The following is a 16984-nucleotide window of genomic DNA, read 5'->3' as shown; positions in this document are numbered from 1 at the left end:
TGGAGTTGTTTAGGTGTTCACTTAACTGGCCATTCACAAATACAAAATTAATTCCTGCTAAGGGTCAGACTTCTTAATTGTCAGACTGAACCGTTTAAATACAGATTGAACAGTATTAAAATTCCCTAAGGGATTTACAAGAACATCAATCACTGAAACACCTATGAAATAGCACATCTGGTCATTGGGCCTATGTCACGCATAGGACTCCACAGTCCCATATAATACAAAGGATCTCAGAAAGCCAGGTCACAAAAAAATCCAGACCACCTGTTTCCTCTGAAGACCTACCACAACGTGGTCACACAGTTCAGCTTCTGTAAGGAAAGGATACAGCAAGGCAGAAGTGGATTGGTTAACAGGAGACAGGGTTTCTCCTTCACTGGCATCCCTGTTTTGTAGTGAGGTATGTCCTCATTGAGATTTCAAGATACATAATAATGTCCTCTCTGGGAATTTCAAAATGTATTCTTTATTTCTGAATCACCCACTGAGTTAGAGCGTCTAGGGCCCTTGACGTATGTGCAAGAATTATTTGTGATGATGAGGGGAGCAATGATGTGAATCATCCAAAATGGCAGCCAATCTAAAATTCATTTATACTTGGTTTCAGGATATACTTTGGTATTTGCCTCTGAACATGAGTTTGAGGGATAATCTGGCTAAGAATTCATAATACTTCAAAAAACAGACTGAAGTCGCTGTCAGAATCTGACTCAGGAAGAATAAGGAAGTTGTCCCGATTCTTCACAATTCTTTTCCTTTCCAGACTCTCACACAAGACTAACATAAAGCACCAGCCTAAATGGAAGACAGACTGAATTTCTCAGTTACGCCTTCCTCAGCTGTAAGCTGAAAGGGACAGAAAAATATACAAGAAACATACGTCAGTAAGATCATGCAATAAAGATTTGCCTACAATATTCCATTAGAGCTAAGTGAATTGATGAATTCTGAATGAAACAAAATCAAGTGGGAGGAAAACTCACTTCCTTTACCCAAATACAAGCTGATTCAAATCCACACGACTTAATAATATTCCAAGGCTGATGGATGAGCCCATCACCTCCTTAGCATTCTGACACTGAGACCCCTAGAGAGAAAAGGGTCCAGCCAAGAACTCCTTCATGAGACCCACCTTCAGCTCCCCCTCGGACAACATAAGCAGCCAAGTACTAGATGAGGAAAATGGAGTTTTACTGCTAAACTAGGATACCTGACAGACAGAAGGCAGAAAGTGCTTAAAATATTCCCAACACTGTGTCATTTCTCTTCGGATTTCCTAATCACTCTTCTGCAGAATGAATGAGCGATATTCCAATGCAGTTAGTAACGGACTCATGTCTGAAAATCTAAGTTATGAATTCTAATAAATACCTGAGTGTTATAGGTCAGCGGTTCATAAAAATGGACAAATAACAATTCCCTTTATCTTCTCTTAAGAACTGGTGTATTTTTCGAATAGATTCATTGAGATATCATTCACACACTAGTCAATTCATCCTTTATTTAAAGTGTATGATTCAACGGCTTTTAGTACATTCAGAGAGTTGTGCATCCATTACCACAATCAATTTTAGAACATTTTCACTACCCCCAAAAGAAATCCTGCACCCCTTAGCAGTCACCCCCAACCCTCCATCTTCCCCAGCCCCTGTCAACTACTCATCAACTTTATATCTTCATAGATTTGCCTATTGTGGATATTTCATATAAATGTAATCACACAACATGTGGTCCTTTGTGACTATCTTCTTTCACTTAGCTTAATGTTGTCAAGTTTCATACATGTTGTGGCATGAACCATTATTTCATTTCTTTTTATTGCCAAGTAATATTCCATTTTATGGATATATCACATTTTTTAATCTATTTTTCATCTGTTGATGGGCATTTGGGTTGTCCCCATTTTGGGGCTATTATGAATAAAGTCGCTATGAACATTCTGGTATAAGTTTTTGGATGGACATATGTTTTCATTTCTACTTAAGTATAGGTATACACCTAGGAGAGGAAGTGCTGGACCATATGGTAACTCTACGTTTAACTCTTTAAGGGACTATCAGACTGTTTTCCAAAGCAGTCATAGCATTTTACATTCTCACCAGCAATGTATGAGCATTCTAACTTCTTCACATCCTCACTAACACATGTTACTCTCTGTGGTTCTGATTACATCCATCCTAGTGGGAGTGAAGCAATATTTCATTGTAGTTTTGATCGCAATTCCCTGATGGCTAATGATGTTGAGTATCTTTCTGTGGGCTTATTGGCCATTTGTATATCTTCTTTAGAGAAATGTCTAGTCAGATACTTCTTTTTTTTTTTAATTGGGCTGTCTTTTTATTATTGAATTGTAATAACTTCTTATATAGTCTAGATACAAGACCCTTATCCAATACATGATTTACAAAAATTTATTCCCATTCTATGGGGCACCTGGGTGGCTCAGTTGGTTGAGCTACCGACTCCTGGTTTCGACTCAGGTCATTATCTCGGGGTCATGGGATCGGGCGCACGTCAGGCTCCCCACTCAGCAGGGAATCTGGCTTGAGATTCTTTACCTCTGCCCCTCCCCCCACTCTCACTCTCTCTTTGAAAATGGATGTGTGAACCTTTAAAAAAAAAAATTTACTCCCATTCTATGTGTTGTCTTTAGGAACTGGTATATTTTAGAAAAAGATCACCTTAGAGCACACAGAATGGTGTCTAGAGTACAACTTTAAAAATAATACTTAGCAATAAGCCTGCAATTTTTTTGACAAATAGTAATGGATTAATATAGAAATTAAAAAGAACTCATTTGGCGAAGAGAAAATCAAAGTCATCTCCAAAACATGCAACATCCTTTTTTGCCTTCCCTTCTCCCCATATGGCCTGCCAAATGTTATATAAAATCTGAGTAAATTTGTTACTGAGAAGACACAAGCATTCTTTGCTCCGATTTGTGTAGCAGAAGGAAAGGAAAAAAGCTAGTTGTATACAAAGGAGTCACCATACCAACTGTGAGACTGCTATCCTTAGAAAGGCCAGCTTGAACGGCTGACCCTTGGCTGGTGTCTAGAAACCTGAATTTGGGGAGGGTCCCCACCATTCCAAGAACTGATGTGTGGCTCACTGGGCTGAAACTGCATAAAGAACCTTGTTTATGCTGAACAGCTTTTTTTCTGGGAGTCTGGAATTTTGAGACATGCTAGGCAGAAGGTGCATATGTGACCAACCCCAGTAAAAACCATGAGCACCAAGTCTCTAAGGAGCATCTCTGGTAGACAACACTTTGCATGTGTTATCACAATTTGATGTCTGAGAAATTAAGTATGTCCTATGTGATTCCACTGGGAGAGGACTCTTGGAAGCTTGCGTCTGATTTCCGCCAGACTATACTATGAGCCTTTCACTTGCTGATTTTGCTTTGTAGCCTCTTACTGTAATAAATCATAACCATGAGTACAACTATATGCTGAGTTCTCTGAATCCCTGTAATGAATCAACTAGAGGTGGTCTTGGGGACCTCTAATACATTAGTAGACTTAGAAATTTAACCTTTGGGATAGAATTAAGAGAAACAGTCATAACAACTGCTTAATATCTATAGGCAAGATCTATAGCTAAATTCCTTTTTATAAATTTATCCAAATCCTCACTTTAAATAAAAGAGAACTGACATTAAGTATTAAAAAAACAAAGTTACCTCAGTCAGCAAAACTCTGAACACTATATAGCTCTCAAATCAGAATTTTTTTAAAAAATCAGCTTCAATACTGCATAGGGATGCTAAACCATGCCCACTTTCCCTGAGCTCTCATTTTATCTTAGATTTCCATGCTTCCTTTCCATCCCAAAGGAACGGACTATTATATTCTAGTCAATCTCTCCTTTCAGCATGAGAACCCCAATAGGCAAGGCAGTCATCAACCGGGTACAATACAAAGGCTGATTAACAGCCCCATAACAACAGATAATTTTCTTTTGTATAAATACCAAAGGGTCCATAGGTTCATTTCCCTTGGGTACAGGGCACACAGCTCATGACCATGTTAATGAAAGTGATATGACTCTTTTGGGAGGAAGATGACAGCCTAAAGCATCTGATCTGTTTCAGAAACATTGCTATATGAAATGTTATAAGAAAGGCAACCAGGATTAGTCACCAGAAGATTTAGTCCCAAGGAATTAGCTCTTCAAAATTCTTAAATAGCCTGGAAAAAAAAAGTAACTTTGACTAGTTCAAAACATACACACACACACACACACACAAAGAGATAGAAAGATTCTTGGGACAATTGGGGAAAACAAAAAATTTAAAATGGGATATTAGATGATATTATAAAATTATTTTTTTATTTTCTTAGGTGTGATGCTATTGTCCTTAATGTAGAAGAATGTTATTCTTTAGACATGCATGCTTATTATCTTATTGTCAAAGATTCAGAAAAAAATATTAGTCATATACATATATACACATGTGTGTACACACACACACACACACATACAGAAAAAATTACATCCTGGCTAGATGATCCATTGGCTTATCTCCTTTTTTGCCCTTAACTAGGCTGTTTCACACTCTGTAGATGTAGAAGTTAATTTGTAGAAAACTGATAGTTATGCAAATAATTTCTACCCATAGATATGAATATGATATCTGGTAAAATGCAATTAATGATCACTGTATGTATACCGACCAGTTTTGCATGCATTTGTAAATTCACCTCAGCACTCCTTACCAGACGTGAATGTGTGGCACTTTGAGTTCTCCTCTGAATTAGTTATCATATCCTATCAGTTCCATGAGTTAAATAAAATCTTTGATGTGTTCATTTTATATTTGTATGAGTCTTGATTTTATCCTCTTGTAAAATTTATCCTTTAACAGTTTATATTTATACAAAGGATAAAGATTAGGTGAAAGGTAAACAGATGCTGTCTATTGTTCGGTATATTTGAAATTTTTTTATAATAAAATGTTGGAGGGAATTATTAAGAAATCAAATCAAAACAAAACACTTAATACCAAAATTTCACCATGACTACTGTATCTAGGCATAAGAAAGATTTCTGAAAAGTCAAATCATTTGCAGACACACATACAATGCATCCATATCCCAACTAAGCCTTGACTTTTGTACTTCTGTGGCCATGTTTGCATCACCCAATTTTAGCAAGAATCCTACCAAATTGGCTCAGCTAGAATCCCCCATCCTTAGTATCTGATCATCCTCAGTATCTGACTGGGTTCCTCATCCTCCATCGTCCCCCAGTGATGTCTGCTCACACTGGCCTGCCTTTAGGAGGAAGCCTGTTAAATTGGTTTAGCCAGAATTCCTCCTTTCCTCTGACCCTTCCTCTTAGTAAGTTTCCATCCAACAATCCCTCCACCTTGCTCCTTGGCTATGAATTCTCACTTTCCCTTGTCGTATTCAGAGTTGAGCCCAATCTCTCTCCCCTACTGCAATCGTCACTGTAGTAATAAAGTCTTGAATAGAGACTTCCTTTAACAAATATCACAAATAACTTCTTCCTTAACAATACCACCCACAACCGCTGGCAGAGTGACTAAAGTTGAAAAAACCAACAAGACCAAATGTTGGCGAGGATGTAGAGCAACCAGAACTCTTAATATACAATGCAAGTAAAGGTATAAAATGTACAACCACTCTGGAAAGGATAGCAGTTTCTTATAAAACTCAGCATACACCCACCCTATGATCCAACAATTCCGCTTTTAGGTCTTCGCTCAACAGAAATGAAAACATATGCTCATAAAAAGACTTCTACAAGAATGTAGCATTTACAGCCGTTAATATCCAAAATCTAGAAATAGCTCAGTTGTCCATCAAGAGGAGAAGGAATTAAAAAAATCAACAACAGTGTTAAAAAGAAAACCACAGGCCCATAATAAAGTCACTTATGCTAGGTCACCAGACTGGAGCTTAATACCTAACCCTAAGTGCATTTTCAACCTCCCCCGGGGAATGTAATCTTAACCAGTCAAGAATTTTCTGGTCAGTGCCAATAAGGTAACCTGTCCCATGGGCCCTCTCTATGGACGTGACCATGGGAAGGGGGAACTCACCCAAAATAAACCTTTTCTTCTATGTGCCTTTAAAAACTTTTCCCTTTCTGTAGCCCTTTGGAGTTCCTTTCTACTTGCTAGATGGGATGCTGCCCGATTAATGAATTGTTTAATAAAGCCAATTAGATCTTCAAATTTATTCAGTTGAATTTTGGTCTTTAACAGATTAGGTGGCAGCACTGCAATCCAAAGCAAACTTGTGGTGGCATCTGGAGACAACAAGAAACAGATGTGGTGCCCTGCAAACCCCTCTGAGTTCACGGTCTTTCTCGCCATTTCTGAGGGCCACCGGTGAGCTCCTCTTGGTGGAGCTCCCCATCTGACTGGCTTTCCAGTCTAGGGTTACTGGTCGGTCTAGCCCCAGTCCTTAGCTCTTGGTTGAATCTACAATTCCACGTTGGAATCCCTTCCCCAGTTCCAGTCCACAGTCCCCATTAACAGAGTCTGCCGGTTTAATCCACACTGGAAATTGCTGGTGGTGCACTCAGGGCCTTCTATTAGCCAATCTGAAGTAACTTCTAAACACCAGCCCTCGGTTCTGTCTTCAGATTCCATGCTGGGAACTGCAGCTGCAGTTCTCCATTTGTTTAGAATCAATCCACAGTCCCCCTTCTTTGAGGTCTGCTGGTTCAATCTTTTCCCCACTCCCTAGTTCTTTGGTTTCTGCTGGTGTCTACATTTCCATTTCCTCAATATTGTTGGTTTCTGTTAATGTGCACACGAGGTAAAGGCTTAACTAAAAGAAAAATAATAAATTAATAACAATAGAATGGCATCCTTAAAATCCAAAGAATTAAGTGCTCACCTTCTGGCACATCTGCTTATTTTATTTTATTTTAAATACAAAATACCAGTTGGGGTTGACATAATCAGCCTAAAACAAACTCAGTCAAGGTTTGTTTTGGCTGCTTATAGAGGTAAGTTGATGGAACCAAGGAAAGATGATAAATTAAGCAAAGATTTAGCAATTATTCCTGAGGATATGAACTCACACTTCTACAGGTTAAGTTGCCATTGTAAACCCTTTTAAAGATCACTTAAAAAAGTAAATAGTAGTTAAGTTGTGGTGATCACAGATATAACCAACTGGACATGTTGTAAAAGGATCCTAATGTTACACAAGTGGGTACCTGTAACTTGGGATGAAATATTCTTACCCATATTGAAAAGGGATTTATCTCAAAAAATGAAAATGTGATCTGGAAAAATACATTGGTTGACCCAAAATGTGGCTCCAGCAAGATAAAAATACTAAGGTCAAAGTTGTACATGAAGATTTTGGAGAAAATTTTTTTATAAATAAAGAGGAAAAACAATATTTCTAAATTAGTGTGATTTTACGAAGTGTGTGATTCTAAACAGGTACATGCACCTAAATTTAAAATGTAAATTTTGTAAGTAGGGATTTGATTTGTTCACCTATGTACTTAAAAGCATATGTATTTTCGGGGCGCCTGGGTGGCTCAGTCGTTAAGCGTCTGCCTTCGGCTCAGGTCATGGTCCCAGAGTCCTGGGATCGAGCCCCGCATTGGGCTCCCTCCTCCGCGGGAAGCCTGCTTCTCCCTCTCGCACTCCCCCTGCTTGTGTTCCCTCTCTCACTGTGTCTCTGTCAAATAAATCTTTAAAAATAAAAAAAAAACAGGGTTTAAAAAAAAAGTATATGTATTTTCAAGTTGACCAAAAAACATTTTTTTTTACTTTTTAATAGGGAAATTTGATATTTGGGATTGTCTTAGAGTTGAGCAACATGATACATGCTGAATTTCAATAAAGCAAAACTGATTGACCATAGCTAGCCTGTTGACCACGTAACCAAGCAGAGCTCTGGTCTCTTTTACCAGAAGCGCAAAAAAACTAGTAAGTTTGATCATATTTAGTGACTTGTTTCACCTCCATTTAATAATCTTTCAGAGATTATAACTTGAAACAAGTCAACCGCAGGCGTCCAGGATTCATTCCTGGACCCCTGATGTTCCCTCTGTCAGGAGCTGCAGTGGCACAATGCTCAACACTTGAAGACAGCTCCTCAGCCTGTCTCCATCCCGCTGCCCCCACCCACCCCCAATCCCACTGGCTTCACCCGCCCAGCTGACCTAATTTCCTACCACAGCCCACGGGCCTCCTCCATGCCCAGTAGGGTGGAGTCTTCCCTCCTAACAGCTCCTCTGACTGGAACGGCTACCCCCCAACTCCATCCTTTATAACCCGACACTCTCCATGAAGTTGTCCTGACCACCTCAGTCCACAACATATGGCTTCTGCTCCCCCAAACCCTTGAGCAATGCAGTCATAATTTAGCACTTCCATGCTTTTGTAAATTATTCTGTGGTTGCTTCAGGCATGTTCTTTCTTCTCTCTAAGAGAAAAGAATTTTGAGGGCAGGAACTAAGACTGATAATCCTTCCAGATACTCCCCACAGTTGACTGTCCCTTGACTGAATGCTGTCTAATGACCTCATGCCATTTCAAGTGGAGGATGCTTTTGCCCCTGTTTCTAAGGGCAAACTAAAAGAAAAACAAGAGGAGTACCTTCTGTAAACAACTGTTTTTGGCAAACCTGCTGCTTCTGAGACTGTGCCGGTATTAACCTACTGGCCTGAATCAAAGCGCATTTGCAAAGGGGTGAGTGCAGATAGCACAAAAAAGGAAGACAACCACATCTTGTTTTCTAGAGTTGTAAAAGGTTCTCCATGCACCAACCCATCAGGGAAACAGCTTGTCAAGGCAGAAATCTTTACAAATACCCAGAACCTGACCACTGCTCGTCACCTCCACCATCACAGCCCTGAGCTACGCTGCCATCATCCATCACCTGGAGTACTTACTGCAAAGGCCTCCTAACCGGTCCCCCTGCAACCCTCCTCACCTCCTCACAATCCCAACACTCATCTACATGGGCCTGTTAAAATGCTAGTCAGATTGGATCCAAACTCTCGGATCATGGATCAGTCTGACTCCTGGCAGGAAACAGATGGCACATTCAAAGTGGGGGATTTGAGGAGGGTTTCTAAAGGAACTAGTTACAGTGGTGTGGGCAGGTGCAGGGAAACCACAAGAGAGAGTACAGAACTCTAGGGCAGGCAACACAGGGGTACTCAATCTCCTCCTACGCCTGAAAAGTGTGAAGAGAAGGAGTGGAAAGGGTGCCAGAGAACTCCAGTGAAAGGCACCTGAGAAGACTTGTGACCTCAAGTCTAGAGACCCTCCAGACCATGCAATCTGTCAGGAAAGGAGTAAACGTGTGATCTCATTCTCCCTCTCTCATCCCCTATCAGTACACCCCATGGCCAAATACACCTAGAAGCCATAAGGCAAGGGAGCCTGTCCACACAGGTCCGCCTCTCGCGGTGCACCTACAGAGCAGGCTGGAAAAGGGTACTGTGAATCTGGGGAGGTAAAAAGAAGCTATCCAGCCAAATGGCTCCCCATCTCAACAGGGCGACTGAAAGTATACTTACAATGGTCTGTAAGGCCCTACATGATGCGACCTCATCTCCTATTCTCCTGTTTACTAACCTCTCTCCTCACAGTGCCCCTTCACTCACCAGGCACTAAGGAGGCCTCAGGTCCTTTACACTTGCTGCTTTCTCTGCCCAAAATGCTTCTCCCCCAGACACACACATGGCTTGTTCCCTCACTTACTTCACGTCTCAGCTCAAGCGGCAGGCATATCATCAGACGTTTTCCCTTACCACCTGATATAAAAACCTTTCCTGCTCCCACCACACCCATTCCTGGCATACTTCATCTCTCTTATCCTGTTTCTTTTTCTCCACAGCACTTCTCATTAAAATTAGACAGACAGACAGATGGATATTTACATAGATAGATAGACAGACAGGTTTTTTTTTCCCTTTTTTGTTGACTGTCTCCCTGGCCTAGAAGAAAAGTTTCATAAAGGCACCAACTTGGCCTCTTTTGCTTATTGCCTGATGTCCAGTGCCTTGAACAGAGCCTGGCACATAGAAAACACTCAAGTATTTGTTGAACAAATAAAAATGTGAATGAATAGAACAGAAGAATCCATAGCTAAGGGCTCTTTACACTGTTTATAGGTTTAATTCCTATTATCAAATTGTTGCTTAACAAATAAATAAAGTTTCCTGATAATCAGACAGGAAACAGGAGATAAGCATTTGTTCTTATTGGCAATGGCACAAAATTAAACCCTGTCAGTAAATCCCTATGAATAAATGGACAGAACCAAAAGAACAACTAGTATCTTCTGTAGACAACTCCTCCTAACAAGGTTGGTATTTCTTATGAATATATATCCTTATTAACTTACCCACCTAGTACCTCTAAGCCTCAGTTTTCTCGTCTGTGAAATGGAAAAGGATTGAGTGATACAATGTATAGAGAGCATTTAGCACAGAACTGGGACTCAGTAAATGGACACTACTATGATTATTAGTAGTGTTGACACTGAGGTAACCATCTGTATGAGATACTACATCATCTTCCTACTCTCTGGAACTGTTTATCCCAGACTTTTAAAATGTGAACTGGAAGAATGACATGGAAAAGACAAACAAGATGCTTTACTATCTATCTACATAGTTGGGTCTACATTTGAAAGACACCCTATAATAACAATGTTCCATATCAGCGCCTAGCCTTGGCCTTGGCTGACCTTCTGGCAGCCCAGAATCTTGTTGCCTCCATTTTTGCATCACTTATTATGCCTAGACATTTAAAATATAAACGCTAGTATTTCCTGGCAGGAACTAAGCAGGGGCATTCGACTGAAAAAATAAAGTACTACAGGAAAAAGAGAGCAGATCAGCAAAACTCCTGATAATGTTCCTGTTTTTGACTTGCCCCTTTAACCATGGAAGTCTCTGTCCTGGTCTCTAAATTAACAGACCAGCTTCTGATCCCCTTTTCTCCACTAGTATTCTGTCCATATCCTTATCTGCGGGGTCAGTTAATTACATAAAAAGTGACCCAGTAGTCTTACGTCACATAAAAAGGAAAAGGCTTCACCTGAATAAACTCTACAGTCCATCGCTTAGGAATACTACAAAGATCCTGTAGGTTTTTCATTGATGGGAGATTTCTTTGCAATCTTTTGCAAAAGACTTCTGTAGAAAGACACAGTGGTGGGCTAACTAAGCTGGGGAGCTAGATTCAAAAGGTAAGGGCTAAAACCCATGTAGCATAAAGCTCCAGTTATAATATTCTTTCTGCTACTATGTGTATAACTGTGTATTCAAGTCCTTGTTTTTTGTTATAAATTTATAATTATATTCATAGTCATAAATATAAAATATGATAACTATCACTACTAATTGCCTAAATGCAGGCTTCCAAGTTCAGGTATGAAAGTCAAAGTAAGTCCCTCCAATGTTAAGCCTGGGAACTGATCTTACTAAGAGATCTTATTTCATTTGTTAGTACTAAAAAGAATCATCTCAACCACTTCTAGTGACGGATGGACAAACATTTCCACAGTAACTTGGGAACAATTCCAAATGGAGAATGAAAAGAAAAACAAAACTAGAGTTCACTACTCATTCCTCAAGCACTTTTCAAAGTGATAGGTTCGAGGCCTCAGTGAATGAAGGATAAGTCGTCTAAAAATGTATAATTTTATTATAGCGCTTTCCAGACAGTATTGCTTTCCTCAACTTGGCTGTGCCATGCTCTTAGTCAGAAACTGGCTTATTTCTTTGTATTTCCAGCGTTTAACATTGCGTCCAATACTTTGCTGGTGCTCAAATGATTGAATGACTACTAAAATGCCCACCCACGAGGCAGGCCCTACACCTAGCACTGCAGGTCAGAAATTAAACAGATCCTGGAATGGCATGAACGCAGTCTGGCCGCTTCTCTTCCCCTCTACGTCCCAAACTACGAGCAGGGTGAGGAAAGTGCACTATCCATCTGAAAACCTCCCGATGTCCCGGCAGAATGAAACGGGCTGTCTGACCCGCCCAGGCTGCTTCAGTCCTCCAGGCACAGAACACGATTCTCTCCGCTTCCTTAGGCAGAGAGGACCCGGGTACTGTCCTTCCCTCCAAACCCAGCCCTGACAACGACCTCTCCCCAACCTGGCCCCACAAACGCTCCATTCCCCAACACAACCAAGCCTGGGCGCCCAGAGCTTCCCAGAGGGAAGGCGCCGCGGTGCACTGTGGGAGTAGTAGTTCCCCGGTGAGTTCCGCACGCCTACGGCCCTGCGGACGGAACTCCCGCTCCCAGAAGCCCCCGCGTGGGCGCCTCGCTCAGTCCGGCCACCTCACCTGTTCTATGGACGTAACTGTTTCCACCGAGTCGTCCTGCAACCGCTCCCGCGCGTGCTCGGGCCTCAGACTGTACAGCGGCTCTGACCAGACAGGGGAGGAAGATGGAGGGCAATAGTAGGTGAAGGAACTCGGAGAAGCCATGATCAGGAGAGCAGCAGGCGGTGTATAGGACGCCCTTCGTCAAACAACAACGCGCATTGAAACTCAAGCGGGCTAAGTAGCTACGGAGAGCGGATAGAGTCAAAAAGACTTTGAACGCGAATCTCTCTCCACCCACCTACACATCTTAGGGAGCGAGTTACTAGGATGCTGCCGCCCCCCATTGGGCAGAGGAGCTGCTGCAGGAGGCTCGGCTTCCTGGCGCGCAAGGAAGGAAGGAAGGAAAGATGTGTCTATCCATCTGGATTTCATTTCAGAGAGATGGTGTAGGACGCCTCGGTCCGTTATGCAAATTAACGCACGCACGCACACTTCAACGTTGTGCTAATTGTCACCTAATTGTAATGGCAGTAGTTCGCAGTTTCGGGTCCCCAAGAACCGTGAGTGGAACTGTAAAAACAGTTTTGACAGCTCTCCTGACTCAGACACGCTATCGCTAATAGAATTACTGTGCACCTTTGCGTGCTGCGTGACCGCCGCCCAGGAGAAGCCTTCGGCTTCTCAACAAGGGAATTGCCTTCTCGGTACTCCCTGATGGAGGGAAGGGGCATTGTAGCCGTCTCCTGTCCCCCAGGGAGTTAGCATGCAGGAGCAGGAACTGAAGTGAAGCAGAAGGAAGAAGTATAAGGGCAACAACAAAGGAAATAGTCGTTTATTCAGCAGTTGTTTAGGGAACCCCTACTATACGTCACATGCTGTGCTAGGCTCTAGAAATACAGAAGTGAACAAAACAAACAAGGTCCCTGCCCTTGGGAACCTTACGGTCCAGTGGAATAGACAGAATTAATGAATGAACACAATAAATATATGAAGACTTGAGATAAATGGTATGAAAGAAAATAACAGGGTCTACGAGAGAGAGGAAAGGAGGAGGGGACTCATTAGATTGGGTGGTCAGGCCAAGCCTCTCCGAGGTCTCTCCGAGACCCAAAGGATGACAAGGAGCCATCCACACGAACGATGTGGGGAAGAGCTCCACGAGAAGGAACAAGTTTGAGAGAAAATTGCTACAGATACACGTATGTATGTGTATTAATTCTGATGATTTAATCTGAAGGTGTTCAGAATAAATAAACTTCTCATTGAGTAGGGTTAATCATCACATATGCCTACATAAAAATGTTAAAGTTGTGATTTTAGGAAAATCCTGTCTTTGGACAAGGAATAGAAGAGAATCTCTTGCAGGGTCCTGAAAGGACTACATCAAAATTGTAATACCAAGAATTGGGGCAGAGGGACAGAAGATACCATAATAACAGGCTTTCCAGAGAGACTCGGACAATTTCCTGCTGAGAGTATCTTACTCTGTTCCCACTCAATTCCACATCACATGTCTTGAACCCAAGGAACTGTGCTGTGGTATTTCACAACCAACCATTCTCCTCTTACCCATCTCTGGTGTTAAATAGAAGCTCTCAGATTCTAAAGATGAGGCTGGGATGCCCTAAAGGCAGGTAAACACTATCACCATGTCCATTTTAGTGGTCCTGTTGCTGAGTTAAGTCCTGTAGGTGGCTGAATGTTTCTAAATCTGAGAATAAGTGACACTGTGTGGGTTAGGGTCATGGATATGACTGCACTGTACTTCCCTCTCTATTTGCATCTTATTGTCTTTCCCTTGGTTCTGTTTTAGAAAAAAAAAAGGTCTGATAAGGTCTGAGTCACATCTAAGGATTCTTTGTAAAGAGTTGCTTTGCTGGCTAGAAATTTAAGTTGAGCTACTGAAAGAGTAGCTGGAACAGTTTTCTAACAAGTTGTTATATCTGTTACAGGTGCACCTAAAGCAATTGCAAATTGTATTCAAGAAATAGAAATCCATTTCTGAAATGCAGTCTCTTCTGCATTGGGATCTGAAAGGCGCATGGCAAGAGTCTCCTGCAGGATACCGTCTATTCATTCAATAGGTATTTATTGAGTCCCCATTATGTGCTGAGCACTGAGCTAAGTGCTGAGGAGACATTGGTGAAAAAGCCAGACACAGTCTCAACCCTTAGAGGGTTCATGATTTACCAGAAGAAACAAGACATTAAACAATCATTACAAAATTGACTATTTCATTACAGTTGGGGGAAATGGCAGACCCATAGGCCATTGTGAGATTATATAACAGGGAAATTTATGGTATGGAAGATCAGGAAGGACTGATGTAAGGAAATGAGTTAATTAATGCAGGGTGAGGGAACATCCCAGGTGGAGGAAACCCAATGACAACCAAAGGTCAAGGGAAACAAGGAATGAAAAATATGAGGAGTTTGTACTCTGTGTAGCATTGAGAGGATTGCTTAGTCTTGGATCAGCAATGGCCCACCAGTTGTCCTTCCTCTGGGTTTGATAAAACCACTGGTTCAAGAAGCAGAATGGACATAAATATTGGCAGTATGGCAAAGAATGATATACTTACAGGAGAAAATAATGATAATAGCAACTCCAGCTTGGACTGCAGATGGTTTGGGTTTATTTTACTCAAATGCCTGGTATTTTTCTAAATTGAGCTGTGAGTCGTAATTGTTTCTTTAAAAATAATATAAAATGTGGATAGTACTATTTTGTACATTGAAGAGCAAGAAAACAAGAAAAAAAACTAATGACCTAAATGAACCACTAGAGGTCGCTCCTGACCCTAGAGTAAGCTTACAGAGTAGGCTTTAAAACTGCTCTCACTGCATTACTCACAGAAGCCCATATGTCGGCATGAATCGTTTCTTTTAATATCTTCTGAAAGTATATAATAATACACATCTTGTAAAGATTAGAAAATGGAAAGAACTCATCCATTATCCTGCTAGATAATTAATTTCCTCCCCACATTTACTCGTCTACCAACATCTGTGGCCTCCTATTCTGTCCTCCCTGTCCCTCCTCTTTCTCTGGACAGAATTACTGCCCAGCTCTTACTGAGGGCCAGCCCCACCCCCTCCCCTCATGCACTACCCGTGGATGTTACTCCAGCAATTCTCCCTTGTCTCTCTTAAAATGTCAAGTACATTATCCCTGTACTTGGTTATGCCCATCACCCTCAAACAGGCTACTTCTCCATTCTTGGGGGAAAAAAGACATTTTTAACCCTCTTGATTCCACCCTCCTTCAGCACCTTCCCATCACTTATTTCCTCCCAGTGTCTCCAATTCCTCTCCTCCAAATACCTCTTGAACCCATTCCCATCTGGCTTCCCCATCAGCTCTTGTCAAGTCCCTGTTAAACTCCATGTTGCTAAGTCCAAGGGCCAGTTCTCAGTCCTCATCTGTCTTCCTGCTAGATTTCCTAGCAATATTTGTTATTAGCAGTTCCCTTCTCTAGAAATATTTTCTTGTAGTGTCCAGCACTAGCCTTTGCTACTTCTTCATCTTCCTGACACCTTAACTTTGGAGAACCCCAGGGCTCTGTCTACACTCATCACCTGTGAGCTCAGAAAGTCCTGGTGTTTTAAATACTACCGTTGGGTTGAAAACTCCTTCATTTATATCTCCAGCCTGGATCTCCTGAACTCTGAGTTCATATCTAATATCTAATATCCTGTTTGCATTTCCACTTACATGTCTAACAGGCAGCTCCACACCAGAGCTGCCAGCCTTCCCTTCCAAGCCTCTGCACTCAGTCTTCCCCATCTCAGTTGTGCTAACTCCATCCCTCCACTTGGAGTCCATCCCTGATGCCTCTCTTTCTCTCACTCCCCATAAATCTTGTTGAAGACATATCCAGAATCGGACCACTGCTTATTGATTCCACCGCTAGTGTCCTGGTCCAAGCCACCACCATGTTGCTTGGATTCTTACACTCATCTCTTAACTCCCTGTTTTCCGTGTTTCTGCTCTTGCCTCTCTGCAGCCAAATACAAGCTCAAAAGCCAGAATGAACCTTTTCAGTATGAGCAAAGTTACCCTTTTGCTCAAAGCCTTCTTCTCATCTCACTCAAAGTCAAAATCAAGGTCCTTAACCATGGCCTAGAAGGCCCCGACAACATGGCCTTTCCTCCTTGTACTCTCCCGCTTGCTCACACTGTCCCCCCACACTGGCCTCATGCTGGCCTCAGAGTGCTTATGCTCGCTACCCCCTCCCTGCGATGCTCTGCCCTCAGGTACAGACAGGATTTGTCCACCCACTTCTTGAAGTCTGACTCAAGTCTTTAGCTTAACTCAAATTCCTTTCCCTTCAGGCCTTTCCTGAGCTCCCCATACAAAGCTGAAATGCCACCATCTTGCACCAACACGCTGTCTTTACTTTTCTCCATTGCACTTATCACCAGCTGACAGACCTTACCTTTAATGTATTTATTTTATTTACCAAAATGTAAGCTCTCAGGGCAGAGATTTTTGTACTGGTCATTGCTTATTCTTTGGCACATAACAGGCATTGAGTAGGTTAAATGATGTGAGTGATTTGCAGTCATTGCAATACACGTTTTGAGTACTCATTTCTAGAACACACTGTAGAAGATGAAGACAATGAACATAATACTGGCCTTACCCGTCAGGAGCTCGCTAGCTAATAAAAACAGACACTG

At 41.7% G+C, this 16984-nt stretch overlaps 1 protein-coding gene across 1 annotated transcript in view; it reads right to left on the bottom strand.

The window, feature by feature from the left end:
* FNTB (farnesyltransferase, CAAX box, subunit beta) overlaps window positions 1–12607 on the bottom strand; it is a 61911-nt gene extending 49304 nt beyond the window's left edge. The window contains exon 1 of the mRNA XM_036120202.2: window positions 12322–12607. Coding sequence (XP_035976095.2) covers window positions 12322–12465 — 144 coding nt within the window. The 5' untranslated portion in view covers window positions 12466–12607. The remainder of the gene's footprint in view (window positions 1–12321) is intronic.
* Window positions 12608–16984: the final 4377 nt, after the last annotated feature.

The sequence above is a fragment of the Halichoerus grypus genome, chromosome 8, assembly GCF_964656455.1.
Source record: "Halichoerus grypus chromosome 8, mHalGry1.hap1.1, whole genome shotgun sequence".
Lineage (NCBI taxonomy): Eukaryota > Metazoa > Chordata > Mammalia > Carnivora > Phocidae > Halichoerus > Halichoerus grypus.
Note: the sequence above shows the minus strand (reverse complement) of the source record. Positions and strands in the feature narration are given on the sequence as shown.